Genomic DNA, 15,062 nt, shown 5'->3' with positions numbered 1-15,062 from the left:
TAACTAAAAAAAATCATTCTCATCTCCTCCCTAAAGGAACGTCCTTTAATTCTGAAACTATCACCTCTAGTTCTAGTCTCTCCCACTAGTGAAAACATCCTCTCCACATCCACTATATCCAAGCCTTTCAATATTCGGTACGTTTCAATGAGGTTCCTCATCTTTCTTCTAAACTCCAGCGAGTACCGTCAAATGCTCATCATAAATTAACCCACTCATTCCTGGGATAATTCTTGTAAACCTCCCCTGGACCCTCTCCAGGGCCAGCACATTCTTCCTCAGATATGGTGCCCAAATTGCTCACAATACCTCAAATGCGGCAACCACAACTGATTTTTTTGATGTTATTATGTATCTGAGACTAATGTGCTGACTTTATTGTGCTGTCCAGACTTTAATACTATGTGATTGACATTCAGTAGTTGGAAGACTGGAGGGGTCATGGAAAGTTGTAGACTGGAAAGATAAAGATAAGAAAGAATTTAATAAATGGGTGGGAATTTTAAAGTTAAGGCATCGATGGATTGAGACAATAAATGTCAGCGTGCAGAAAGGTAAATGTGGCACGGTGGCATAGTTCAGTATGGACAAGTCACATTTTGGAGATTGGTGCCAGATTGGTGCATTGGGATAGTTACACCTGGAGCAAACAAATGCATGAAGATTTCAGCAAGATATAAACTAAGGTGGGGCAAAGAAATGAGCGGTATCTGGATTGGAAATTATTTGCTGAAGTAATGATGTAACATTTCCAAATATTGCCATTTACTATTATTAATTCATGTTGATTCATCTTAGCTGCCAGGGTCAAGGCTAGAACGTTCACGTCGTGGCCCTGTTTCCACCAATCTTTCCACCACTACACACAAGAAGTGCAGGACACCATTGTATGCAGATGCCAAGACGTGTGTTCAGCTCTGGCTGAACAATTTCTAAACTTGTGATGTGGACTTGATAAGAAGATCTTAGCTGCCAAACCCCAATTCTGCAAATATTGACTATTGCAGCACCATTAGGCTTTAAGAAGTCTTTTGTCAATAATCCTGAATTCTACCAGAATGAGCTGTAATGATACCAATCTTGTAGAGTAATTTAATTTAAAGGAATCTTTCAAAATATCAATTCAATAATGAGTTTGGTTCTAAATGACTAATCAAAGGAGTTGACCGAAAGGTATTAAACAGCATGATTATATCATGGATAAAGGTATGACAAGTCAGGAGGGCAGAATCCTGCTGATTATTCTGCACGCATCTAGCTGTGTGTTAACTACTATGATTTATGCATCCTCTTTAATCACTGGCTTTAGACATTGGAAGAAGGTGCCAGTGTGAATTTTCATACCTTGTTCATGCCAGAAACAGATCACATTCTCGGAGGGCATTTCAACCCCGGGAATGACCCCCAGATTGGTACGTTTTGATTTTCACAGTGGCAACAGTGCGTCTCCAGTGGGATTCTGTATTGTACAGGCTACATTTTTTAACCCCTTCATGAAGAGCTTATCTATCTTAGAGTTCAAGCTAGAGAAGCTAATGGAATGGCTTGGAGGTCCTTAATGATCGATGTTTATTATTAGAAAGGCCCATCTGCCTACGTTTGGCCCATATCCCTCTAAAGCTATCCATGTACCTGTCAAAATGGTTCTTCAATGTTGCGATAGTGCCTGCCTCAACTACCTCGTCCGTCAGCTTGTTGCGTACACCCACCACCCTTGTTGTAAGAGTTACCCCGCAGGTTCCTATTACATCTTTCCCTGGTGGATTGTCATGCCATTGTCCACTCTGTCACCTGTCAGGTCATGCTGCAGTCTTAAGGCACTAATGTTCCTCCCTTCAGAAGGTTAACAAGTCAGCTCCCATTGTTGCCTCTCGGGGAGTACTCTTACCCATCCCCCTCAGCCAGCTATCCTGTACTGCACCTTCTATTGACCCTGGTTAGCAGCCCAAAGTCTGTTCATCAGGGGCAAGAGGTTGGCTTTGGTCAGCAAGGAGCACAGTGTGGACTCAGTGAAAAATAATCACTTTTCTTTAGCTAAACTGGAGCCACATTTGAAAACGTTATGATGCAAGGGCGGCACAGTGATGCAGTGGTACAGTTACTGCCTTACAGCCTCAGAGACTCGGGTTCGACCTTGACTATGGGTGCTGTCCGTACGGAGTTTGTACGTTCTCCCTGTAACCACGTGGGTTTTCCCCAGTTTCCTCTCTCGCTCCAAAGACGTACAGGTTTGTAGGTTAATTGACTTATTTCCATTTGCAACTTGTCCCTCTTGTGTGCAGGATAGTGCCAGTGTGCAGGGTGATTGATAGTCGGTGCAGAATCAATGGGCCAAAGGGCCTGTTTCCGAGCTATATTTGTAAAGACTAAAGTAACACCTAAAGTATACTGCTGGACTTTGAATCTCACAGAAGAGGTCATTAAAGAAGTAAGGCACTGGGGTTTAATGTTATTGTAAAATATTATGGTTTTTCTATTTTGGTACCATTATTTTTTCCTTCTAAATAACTCTAGATACATTAGTAATATTGCACTGTGTTCATGTTTACTGTGAGTAATGCCTTCCATTGTACAGAGGTTGGTGACCCCACCTTGCCTCAACTGGAGAGGTGTGTTGCTAGCAGTGTCATTACATCTCAACAAGGCACTCATTGATTGAGCAGCAGAGTACGGAAAACAAAACCATTCGCTGTTTGTTCAAGCACACTCTGTGACCTTAAGGAGTTGTTTGAACTGCATTGAGTTTTGAAGCTGCCAGTCAAGTCTCCTGACATCAACCGAACCTCCCTTTAAGCTGTCAGAAATGCAACAAACTAGCAGCGACACACCTGGTTGTGCTGTCAGTGTTCAATGAAGGTCATAACTTGCCCCTGAAAACCTCCGTTTACATTGGCAGAAACAAAATGTGTGCAGAGCAACTTGCGGTCTTGTTATGTGTTGGGAAAACATCAGATTTAATACAATGAATTGCCCAACCAATTCCCCCGTTAGGTAAATTTACCTCGAAAAAATCTCTGGTTTGCCCAAAGTTGTTTTAACGTGTGATTTGTTTGTAGAGAAAACTTGTTCATGGATCCAAGTTGTTGATCAATGATGTGCGGACTGATTTCAGTCACAAAAGTATGATTGATCTGTGAGTGCTAAAGGCCAGAATTCTCAATTCCCCCATTGTCCAGAGTCCCAGTTGGTACACTCACAGGGACGTTAGTTGATGGCAGCATTGGACCTTATTATATTGTCACACCCTCATTCCACTCCTCCAACCCCTTTTTCCCCTTCTTCCCCCCAAACAAGACCAAAAATCATCTGAAGAAGGGTCTCGACCCGAAACGTTGCCTATTCCTTCTCTCCATAGATGCTGCCTCATCAGCTGAGTTTCTCCAGCATTTCTGTCTACCTTCAAATATCATACTGATGCCTACAAGGAGAAATTAAACACTAACTTCTTACTAAGAGCCTCAGTCAATGGTTGTACTCATTATTGCATGCTTAGTATCATTGATTCCATTGGGGCTGAATGTCAGGAGGTGAGAATAACCAGGAGCTGATATTCACACAACTTTATGCAGACAGTTCAGGGCAAGTTTCTCCTCACAGTGTCGGGTGTCATGAATGAAAAAAATGGATGAGGAATTGGAACTCATTTCATCACTTCATTTGGCATTCATTTCACTATGCACAAGTACAAATCAATATCATCAGAGGTGGGGAAAAAGGTTGAGGAAAAAAAATGCAAAAGTACGATTAATGCAATCAACGTGTGACAGAGATGGAAAATTGCATGGGGGAGAAAGCTATTGGTCAGCCTTGTACTTTATTTATTTCGGCTTTTCAGGTGCATTGGTCTATTTCACTACCAACAGTTGCCTCCTTTGGAGGCAACTGTTGGTAGTGAAATAGACCAATGCACCTGAAAAGCCGAAATAAATGGTGTCTGTGGGGTTGCCAATCAGTCCAAGGTTAAAATGCTGCCTGTCCCACCGAATTACTCCAGCATTTTGTGTCTACTGGAGCAACTCAGTGGGTTAGGCAACATCTCAGGAGAACATGGATAGGTGATGTTTCGGGTCAGACTGAAGAAGGATCGAAGGGCAGAATGGCCTACTCCTGCAGGGCCAGGGACTATTGTCTATTGTTTATTGTCTATTGATCCCGACTGAAACGTCACCTAATCATGTTCTCCAGAGATGCTGTCTACCCCATTGAGTTACCACAGCATTATGTGTCTTTGTTTTTTTCAGAAATGGAACTCTTATGTAACCCAGGGACTAGCTGTATATTAATGCATTGCCATATTTACATGGTGTCTACGGTACACTACTTCAAATGGATATATCCAAGATCCAGTGCTCAATTTACTCAGCTATGTTGACATTCTGCACTGCGCACTACACTGAGTCAAAAAAAGAACCGAGAAAATGGCATTGCTCTGTCACAACTGAAATTCCTCTTCTAACAGCTGCCTCCTTCAGCAACATTAACGGCGTCAGTGGGATAGCTAATCGGTCTAAAATTAAAACCCTGCTGAAAAATAAACACGCCGCACTTCAGCAGTGGGATTAAGTCGTAGGTTTTCAAACTGGTGATCAGGTCATTCTGCTTCCCATTCACTACCCCAACTAGGGTAAGATAAGAGTGGGATGGGGTGTACATTATTATAAAAAGGAACAATATTTATTATTTTGTGAAAATGGAGACTGGTGATTGCAGGCAGTGACGTGCGCGGCGCCCCAGGATTTTGAGATTCACAAAATTTTTGCGCGCCACCTGCATGACACACAAATGACGCCCAAGTGGGACAGGCCCTTTAGTGTGCACCACCATACTCAGGAACAGCTATTTTCCCTCTGTTATCAAGCTTCTAAACAATCCTTTCATAAGCTAGTGTATCATACGATTCACCTCTAGCCCATTGCGGACATTGTACTTTGTCTATGGAACTGATGCACTCCAATGCTTAGAACTATATTTAGCACTCTCTATCTGTTGCTTTGCTCTATCTATTGTACTTGAATTTGACTTGATTGTATTTATACATAGTGTTATATGATCTGATTGGATAGCGTGCAAAACAAAACTTTTCACTGTACCTCCATACACATAGCAATAATAAACCTAAACCTATTGTTCAGTTGTGTTGAATACTAAACCAGTATTAGACAATAGACAATAGACAATAGACAACAGGTGCAGGAGTAGGCCATTTGGCCCTTCGAGCCAACACCGCCATTCAATGTGATCATGGCTGATCATCCACAATCAGAATCCCGTTCCTGCCTTCTCCCCATATCCCTTGAATCTGCTATCTTTAAGAGCTCTATCTAACTCTCTCTCAAAAGCATTCAGAGAACTGGCCTCCACCGCAGAGAATTCGACAGACTCACAACTCTCTTTCCTCACCTAGTCCTAAATGACTTACCCCTTAGTCTTAAACTGTGGTCCCTGGTTCTGGACTCCCCCAACATCGGGAACATGTCTCCTGCCTCTAGCGTATCGAAACCCTTAATAATCTTATATGTTTCACTAAGATCCCCTTCTAAATTCCAGAGTATACAAGCCCAGCCGCTCCATTCTAGCAACATATAACAGTCCCACCATCCCGGGAATTAACCTTGTGAACCTACACTGCACTCCCTCAATACCAAGATCATACTCTAATGAGTGAAACAAGTCCTATAATTTGTAAGGTAGCTGTTCCGCTTTGTCTGCAGTGTAGTTGCAATGCTGTGTGGGCAATGTTGATCAGTCTAGTACGTGTTTCATAAGTAGAGGATAACAGCGCAAGATAGACACAAAATGGTGGAGTAACTCAACGGGACATGCAGCATCTCTGGCGAGAAGGAATGGGTGACATTTTGGGTTGAGACCCTTCTTCAGACTGATGCATGACTTCTTCAGACAGTGCAAGATGTCTTACAAACTAATAATACAGGAAGGCCTCGGGGAATACCACAAATCAAGCAAGTGGAACAGAAGCATATGACTAAAGAAGAAACAGAAATACCACAATAAAGTCCATGACATTTTGAAATAGTTCATTGAGTGAATTATATACCACATATAGAAAGTCAGTTCTTTCGGGCATGTAATGTTCTTTGTCAAATAATAATTACAGTCTAATATACCATTAAATATTCAGTTACACCTCATGTAACAAAGCATCAACATTTTAGAGTGCTTTGCAATGAGGGTATTAATAAATATCCTGGCATCCTTGACTCTAATATAGAAGGATACAAAATTAGATTCACCCTATTGATGGATAAATGATATAAACATATGGATTACTCCATTGACCTAAGAATACATAAGAACTCTAAATTTGCAGCCAATTTCACAGTGTGGATAACAAAAGCAGATTAATTAATTGCATAATCTGGGCCAAATAATTAAATAGCATCTGATAAGGGTGTTTGCACAAATCATTTATGTTTGGCATCCACATAATTGACGAACAGTTAAATTGAAAATCTTTATAGCTTATTGTAACCTAACCATTACTGAAAAAAAATCATTATGCAAGTACTTAAGGCAAATAGATGGCACGTTAAATTAAAAAGGCCAAAATTGCTCAGGCAGAATCTGTGGAGAAAGAAAGAGTGACATTTCATACTGATGTTTCACCAGAAGCAAGAAAGGTTTGATGTTGAATATTTTAGGCAACTGAGAAGAGGAATCTGCTGAGATATCAAAAATAGCATCTGTGATAGTGTGAGATTAGAGATTGAATAACACCAAAACAAAAGATAACAGTGCTGTTGTAGTGAAGGTTTGGTGGAAATGGAAAGAGGTGAATGAGGGCAGAGGGGAGAGAATGAAACCATGCTTGAATTGTGGAATGCCAAGTACTGCAGTTGACGGAAATCCAACATATTGGAGGAAGCTGGAAAAACAACAGGTCAGGCTGCATCTATGGAAAGACAGTAACTGAGAATAAGACACAGGTTGATGATTTATCATCAAAGCGGACTAGCAATGTGAACCAGTAGCCTTTCTCTTTCCATAAATGCTTTTTAATTGTTGGCATATTCATAGATTACAAATGACTATTTAATTCTACATAAAGCACTGGCTCACACAATAAATCCTATGACTTATCCTGAAAGCCACCTGCCTAATTGACTGTTTACTGTGTTTTTGACAGTGTAACAGTGCACGCTATAACTTAAATTATCATCGAAGGATGACGTTTTTAACCTCTTATAATGATATCACCCCCCCGTTCAGCTTTTACTCCCTCCTCGCTTTGATCGTAAAACGTCTGAGGTAAGCAAATAGAAGATACATTTCTAACTAAGATTAGTTTCCATTCCCAAATGCTTCACGCAGAAGCAGAAAATGAGAGGGAAGAGCAAGTGAGCATTCACTGTTTTTATGGTCTCCCTAATAGATTAGTGAAACAGTACCTGTTCTATACTTCTGGCTGTGGCAATGGATGGGTAGTGAGAATAATCAAATTCTGAAATCAACTGAAAAAAAACGAGTCCTTCATTGGTGGTGTTTTTCAAATCAAAAGGCATGCAGTATAATCTGGATAATGGATGTTGTAAGGACAAAGAGTCAATGAATAACATACCTTAAATAGCACATGTCGACCACCAAGAGCACATTTTTCTGCATTGGCTGACATGGGACATTCTTTGGTTTTTTGGATGAATCTCATTATCTATAGTTTTTCTCTCTCACTGCCAGCAAATCCAGCTGTATGAGAGAGAGTGTAGGTTTCCCACTGAGGCAGCTGAGCAGAATGAACCTCAGATGTATGTGCATTTTGAAAGTTGGAAGAGAAACTCAATAGTGCAGTAATTAGAACTTCAGTTTTATATTTGCCCAGTGCAATTTGATAGCAATGAAATTGAGAATAATATTGCAAGATAATTCAGTGTAAGATGTATTAAAGCATTATATAGTATAATCAGTTAGAAATTATGTCTGTCTAAATTTATCGCAAACTCTGAAATCATATTGAATATGATTCTTGAATAATGCTTCCTGGTCTTTTAATTTGTCTGCAACTCCAAGTATTTAAGAGTTTAAAATATTTGTACCAATCGAATATTCAGTGAAGCCTTTGCTCTGAAAGTTTTCTACCTAATATTGCGAAATATATAAAATGATGCACATATATTTGCAGTCATATGTCTCTGATGCAAATGATTATATTTACACAGAGAGAGCAAATAATCCTATAACCTCATATTTTTACACTTTCCTTTGGACATAATGACATATTCCTTGTAACTGTCAAAGTACCCATGCTGATTCACTAAACTAAATGTATGCACATACTTGCAGCTCTTAGCAATGTTCTTTGATCATTTTTATCCGAATTTATTTCATGAATTTAAATTAAAAATTAAATCAATAAGCAGATAAGTCACATTCCATAAACCATCAACTTTGAGAAGAGTTACCCCTTTCATTATTTGTCATAAGATGACACATATAATTACAAAGGAAGATGTAAGTATAAAATGAAACTTTCATCCACCAATATATTTAACTGGTCTTTAAGCTCTTCTGTGACTGTATAAGGGATGGACAGTCTTTCACTTAGCATGTAGAAGTGTTATGAATAAATAATGAACTGCCGTTGTGCGGAGTCCTCTAATATGTGCAACAATCTAAATGGAACATATATTTCAAATGTCCTTTTAATAAGGTCTCCATGGCCATTTGTGTATAAGAGCTGGAACTATGTTAACATAATAGAGATTGCATGATGAAAAATGTTTCTACCTCCCTATCATTACGGGTAAAATAATAAGCTCTGATGTGAAAGGTGATACATAAGGCACATTTTTATGCTAACCGTCTTTTCAAAATCAGGCTTTACTTCAAGTCAAGAGCACTGTGGCACTATTTTGATGAGGCTGCTGCAAATGATGTTGGGATTTGCTTTTCGAATAGGAATTCATCAGAGCCTACGACATGAACTGGTAATAGCTTTAGCACAGTCCGTATATCATTCAATGCTGCTTTCATATTAATGGAACACACTGTCCAATTTGCAATAGCATTATGGTGAAGGGAGCATTTTAGAAAACAAAACAGAGCTTGTTTGAAATACTTTCCAGTTCTATGTGGATACTTGAGATTTACTTGAGATTTGCATTTATTTTTTTAAAGATACAAGCATTGCTGAACAGGTCAGGGATTTATTTCCTATCGTAGGTAGACAAAAATGCTGGAGAAACTCAGCAGGTGAGGCAGCATCTATGGAGCGAAGGAAATAGGCAACGTTTTGGGTCGAAACTCTTCTTCAGACTGATGCGAGGGTGGGGTGGGGGGAGATGAAAGGAAGAGGTGGAGCCAGTGGGCTGAGGGAGAGCTGAGAAGGGGAGGAGAAAGTAGGGACTACCTGAAAGAGGTCAATGTTCATACCGCTGGGGTGCAAACTGCCGAAGCGAAATATGAGGTGCTGCTCCTTCAATTTACGGTGGTTCTCACTATGGCCCTGGAGGAGGCCCAGGACAGAAAGGTCGGTATCGGAATGGCAGGGGGAGTTGAAGTGCTGAGCTACCGGGAGATCAGGTTGGTTATTGTGAACCGAGTGGAGGTGTTCGGCGAAGCGATCGCCAAGCCCAGCCAAGCCTATTTCCTATCCTTGTTTTTCATGAGAAGGTGCCGCTGGTGGGATTTCTACTTCATCCACAGGAACATGACTTTTATACTACTGAGCATTTTGCTAGACCCATTTAAAAGCAGCCATGTTAGGGCTGCACAGTGGGGCAGCGTTAGAGCTGCTGCCTCACAGTGCCAGAGACCCGGGCTCGATCCACACTACGGGTGGTGTCTTTGTGGAGTTTGTACGTTCTCCCTGTACCTGTGTGGGTTTTCTCTGGGTGCTCCGGTTTCCTTCCTCATTTCAAAGACGTGCAGGATTGTAGGTTAATTGACTTCTGTAGGTTGTGTGCAGGATGTGAAAATGGGATAACATGGAACTAGTGTACGGTTGCTTGCTGGTCAGCATGGTCTCAGGGGCCAAAGGGCCTGTTTCCACGCTGTATATCTAAACCAAATTGAACATATTGGTAGGGCCTGGAATTTGATACAGACCGGACTTTGTCAGTTGCTTCCCTTTCATATGTTAAAGTGTATGTTCCTAGAGTATGTTGTTCTCTTTTCACATTTATGTATGATCAGATTTTACGGTAGATTTTCTTTAGAACAATATAACATTCAGTAAGGAAATTGATTAAGACTTTATGATGGTCAGCAACATATTCAGGTATCATAGTTTTCCTGAATATTGCCAGTTGCCTCTATGTTTTTAATTTACTTTGACTATAACTACAAAAGGATTTTAATTTGAAACAATCCACCAGGTGTGAGTGTGACCAGTAAGATTTATCTTGGGTTATAGTGCAACACAAGCAAAAGACATTTGGCAGCTCATCTGTGATGTGAAGTAAAAGGAAAAGAAGATTGAATGGGTTGTAAAACATGTGTTCTGTCCTCCTGCATAAGTCCAATTTCACCCCTGCCATGTTATCCACCACTAGATCTACACTAACTTGCCCTTTTCCCATAGTCACGGGGACAGCTGTTCAAATGCAATCAAATCTCATTGAACTATTCTTGAACTACACTCTTACATCTCTGCGCTTCCTTTATTCAGAACACAAGCCGAAAAGAGAACATGAATATATCTTATGCCTGTAGAAGGGAAAATTGATGCATTTAAAAAAAATAATGGATTAGAATGAATTAATCTGAATCTTTAAGATTTAGTAATAAGTTGAAAAACTGCACCCAAAGTATTGGACCAAATCTTTCTCACTTTTCCCATTTCTCTGAAGCAACATGACTTGTGACTTCTGTAATCCAAATGTTATAGCAGGATTCTTGCTACAATAAATAAATTACGAATTGATGGTCTGAAATAATAAGAAATATTGCATGAAGAATACAGTTTGCTAGACATGGCTACCCTTTACACACCAAAGGTAAAAGCCTAAAATGATATTGATGGCAGAGTTTGACACACGGAATGTGCTTCATTGTATTCGTGAGGAAGAAAGACATCTAATTAACACCAAGGATGAAAGAAGGAACGGGTACTCCCTTGGCATAGTTTTAAACTTAAAACAGTAACTTGAAGGCCCAGAGTCCTTTTGATATTGACCATGTTATACGTGTAGGCTGTTGAAAATTACTTACAGAACAACAACTAAACAGGAATATATACAGTATGTCGTAAAACAAACGGTGTGTAGAGTCTTACCTTGATCACCTCTGGTGTTTGCTGAACGGACAGATGTGAGCTTGTATCTTTAGCTACAAGTGGCTGCGTTGAGTGTTGTGAAGTTTTGCAAGACTCTGAAGCCTGTGACAATGTGTCCTGGAGTATCCACATAACTTCTTTTTCTCTCGCCAAAATACCTTTGCTACTCCCTCGATCAACCAGCTCCTGAGCAAACCCCTCGATACTCTCCAGGATGCGCAAGAGCAGGGCCGCATCATCGGCTTCGTTTTTGTTAATATTATTTACATTTGTTCCTTTTGTGGGAGAAGATAAAAGTGCAATGTCGCTCTGTGATTCCTCCTTGTGCTGAGTTCCTGACTCAGCAGTCAAGAAATTAACTTGTTCCAACGGCTGGCCATGAGTTTTCAAGTCAATGTTAGTATTCCTCGGAGAACCATATTTCTGCTTGGCATCTATTGTTTGAGAAAATGTTTCCAAATCCATCAGTAACTTTTCAATGTCTTCTTGTTGGATTACCTTATCGTTCTCTGTTTTACTTTTGGATTCTGATATTGAAGGTCCTGTAAGATCATGGATTCTAGTTACTTTACTAGAACATCTGGGTGAATTGGATGTCACCTGGACACAGGATCTATTTTCTCCCATATTATCTCTAATTCCAACCCCTGGGTTTCCTGTTCTCCCACAAGCCTCAGCTGGAGTGACCTGCTGATGAGGCTCAAGACTTCCAGCCAATCCAATATTGAAATAATCGTTCCCTCTTGATTCCTGGGCTAAAATCTTGGCAACATCACAATCCTCCTGAATATAAAGAGGCTCCATAGACACCTTAGAAATATTACCACTACTTCTGGGCAAAAACAAATCTTGAGTGGAACGTAAACTGGAGTTCGAGTGGTTTGGTGGAATTACATGAGGTAGTACATGGGTTTGATTAACAGCAGTTGAGCTTCTTTGCTGGGTACCACTGTTTTGAAGACTACCATTAGGTGAAGGGCCATGGACATTCTCAACAGGTTTCATACTGTTACAGTTGGTAGCTCTATGAACAACTTGAGAATCCACAGGAGAAAGAGGTAGATTGGTAGATAGGGATGTTGAAGACTGGACAACATCCTCATATCGGGGTGGCTGATCATTACCAAATGGAGGATATGGTATTTGCCGCAAACTATTCAGGCTGTTAACCAACTCAGCAAAATCGTGCTGGTTACCTCGTTCAGATAAACCATGTTCAAGTTCGAAAGGCAGCTTCTTCAGGTAGCTTGAAAGTCTTGCCATTACATTTCTGTAGATTAGATCCGGATTGTCGCTGGCATTACTATTGTCGTTATTAAGTGACTTACTTTTAATGCATTGCTTAATGATGTCTGTGCATTTTTTTAGGTCTTCAGAGCACTTCAGAAGAATGTCCAAACAGGCTCTAATGTCCTCTCCTGTGTCTGAACTATCCAATTTGTGCTTTTCCAAAATTTTGGCAATTATGTTATTTTCTGAGAGATTTTGGAAGTATAACTGTGTGGCATTACTGATACTCTGTTTGTGCAATGCATTAAGGTTTGTGTCTTTTTCCTCAATAGGTGTTTTCTGTGCAAAATCAGAAGGTGGACAATTCTCATTACTGCCAATATGGTTGTACGGTAGATCAAAGTCTGCAGATTTTCTGCTGGCCATATCTGGCTTCACTTTCCTTCCTTTCCTGAAGGTCACATGACTTGTGGGACACTTCACCTTTTCAAATGCAAACTCTTTAGTTTTACCACTTGCCAGATTAATGGTGTCACCCGTGATGTCCTTTAGACTGGATGAACCTTGCATTGTCGTTCCCTTTTTGACCCTGGTAATTCCAGGCAGAAGCTGATGACCATCATCAGCTGAGACTTCAGCAGGAGCTGCCACGCTTTCAGCACTTGAAAACTTGTGGGTCGGGTCCTGAGCGCCTGCAAATCGTAGGCTGGACAAAGGTAAGGCTGTGGGACTCAGCTCTGAGCAGGTGGCATAATGGACCACATTGCAGTTGATTCCAGCAGCATTCGGGAAGGCTTGGCAGGACCCATTACAGTAGTGTACAGTGTGCTGGAAACGCTGGTCTATTATGATGCTGTTGTAACAGTTCACAGTGCTAACAACGAGTCTGTATGCTGCTGCCATCATGCAGAATCACTGGGGAAATGTTCTCCAACTGTTTATGTCGCAAGATGACTCTGGCTGCAGTTATGCTAAACCATTAAATCGATGGCCCTGAGGCTTCTGGCTGTGCCATTCTCAGTTCAGAACTGAACATCCTTAGAAATATTTCTTGCGATCGAGTCGGGTCGTAACTACAGACGTTGGTTCTATGTAGTTGATGCTTGCGATTGAGATGTGCAGTCAAGATGCAGCTGCTTTAACTGCGTCTCAGCCAAGACTGCCAGAGGTCAGCTGATCACATGTTATTTGTCAACGTCCTACTCTTCACTCAGGAAACTGACGCAAAGTTTCACCGCAGCCAAGGCATCACCATCCATCCTCAGTCTCTGGCTATTTGGCCGAGAGGCAGGCCAGGCCCAGCATCTGAGCTGCATCACAATCTGTAAAGAGACGTTCAAGCGTGAGGCGATTTTGTCGGGGGATAGAATCTCCTGCTGAGTTCCAAATGTGCGCAGCAGATGCGCTCCAAAATTCACCAGACTTGTTCACTGTCAGTAAACTTCCTCCTGTATCTGAGGCACCGACTGGCGGAGAGAGAGAGAGAAACAACAATGTAACTCGTGAAGCCATTAACACATTACACAAGCATAAAACCGGAATTTATTGTTTCATTATTTAAACCTGTCACTACTAGACAATCAGAATCTAGTATTACCTGCTTGCGACATCCATTTATCTTGTGATGGTAATAAGAAAAATGTAATTATTTAAGTACACTGTTATTGATGGTGGGAAGTAGAAGAAATAATTACTTTGCTATATTAGTTTATAAAAACCTAAGCAAAACAATCTTTTGAAATAATTAACTACGTTGATGGAAAAACTCAATCACATTAGCACTGACAAGAGCACAAAAAAGCATCAAAGGATCTCTGTAACTGATATATTCTTATTTCCAATCAGCATTGAGTTATTCCTTTTGCTTTATTAATATGCATGAAATCATCTTGTCAGGGTCAGATGGGGGTGAGATATAGAACATAGAAGGGCCCAGAACTGGAACTGGCCCTTCGGCCCACATTGTGTGTGCTGATCTTGACCAAGTTAAACTGCTAAAACATCTGCCTGTACACGATCCATATCCCTCTATTCCTTACACTTTCATATACCTGTCCAAACGTCTCTTAAATGGCACTATTGTATCTGCCAATGCCACTGCCCCTGGCAAAGGGGTGTCCCATGAATCTCCTCATGGTTAAAGAGCTACTGACATGAGGAGATCAAAATTACTTCTGTCAAAACTCCTGGTGGAGATTATGACCCATCTTTTACCCTCCAGAAAAAAATCACACATCCAAATGCGGCAAATGACAACCATTTCAATGTCGAACAATCTTTTTTCGAGGCGTACGGTGGCCCTATCCCCAAACTCTACCTCCGCTACATCGACGACTGCATTGGTGCCACCTCCTGCACCCACACACAACTCACTGACTTCATCCATTTCACCACTAACTTCCATCCGGCACTCAAATACACCTGGACCATTTCCGACATTTCCCTACTATTTCGAGACCTCACTATCTCCATCGCAGGTGATAGACTACTGACCGACATCTACTATAAACCCACTGACTCCCATGGCTATCTGGACTACACTTCTTCCCACCTTGCTCCCTGTAAAGACCCCATCCCCTACTCCCAATTCCTCCATGTACACCGC

General features: G+C 40.9%; 1 protein-coding gene across 3 annotated transcripts in view; it reads right to left on the bottom strand.

The window, feature by feature from the left end:
- The window catches only part of ppp2r3a (protein phosphatase 2, regulatory subunit B'', alpha), a 261,434-nt gene that overhangs the window by 101,347 nt on the left and 145,025 nt on the right, over positions 1–15,062 (bottom strand). For 2 of the 3 annotated variants that reach the window (XM_055646173.1, XM_055646174.1), the window contains one exon: positions 11,228–13,923. In XM_055646173.1, coding sequence (XP_055502148.1) covers positions 11,228–13,363 — 2,136 coding nt within the window. In that variant the 5' untranslated portion in view covers positions 13,364–13,923. The remainder of the gene's footprint in view (positions 1–11,227; positions 13,924–15,062) is intronic. The other variant, XM_055646175.1, reaches the window with a different exon arrangement.

Source organism: Leucoraja erinacea, chromosome 14 (genome assembly GCF_028641065.1).
Source record: "Leucoraja erinacea ecotype New England chromosome 14, Leri_hhj_1, whole genome shotgun sequence".
Classification (NCBI taxonomy): Eukaryota; Metazoa; Chordata; class Chondrichthyes; order Rajiformes; family Rajidae; genus Leucoraja; species Leucoraja erinaceus.
This window is presented reverse-complemented; position numbering and strand designations above follow the sequence as displayed.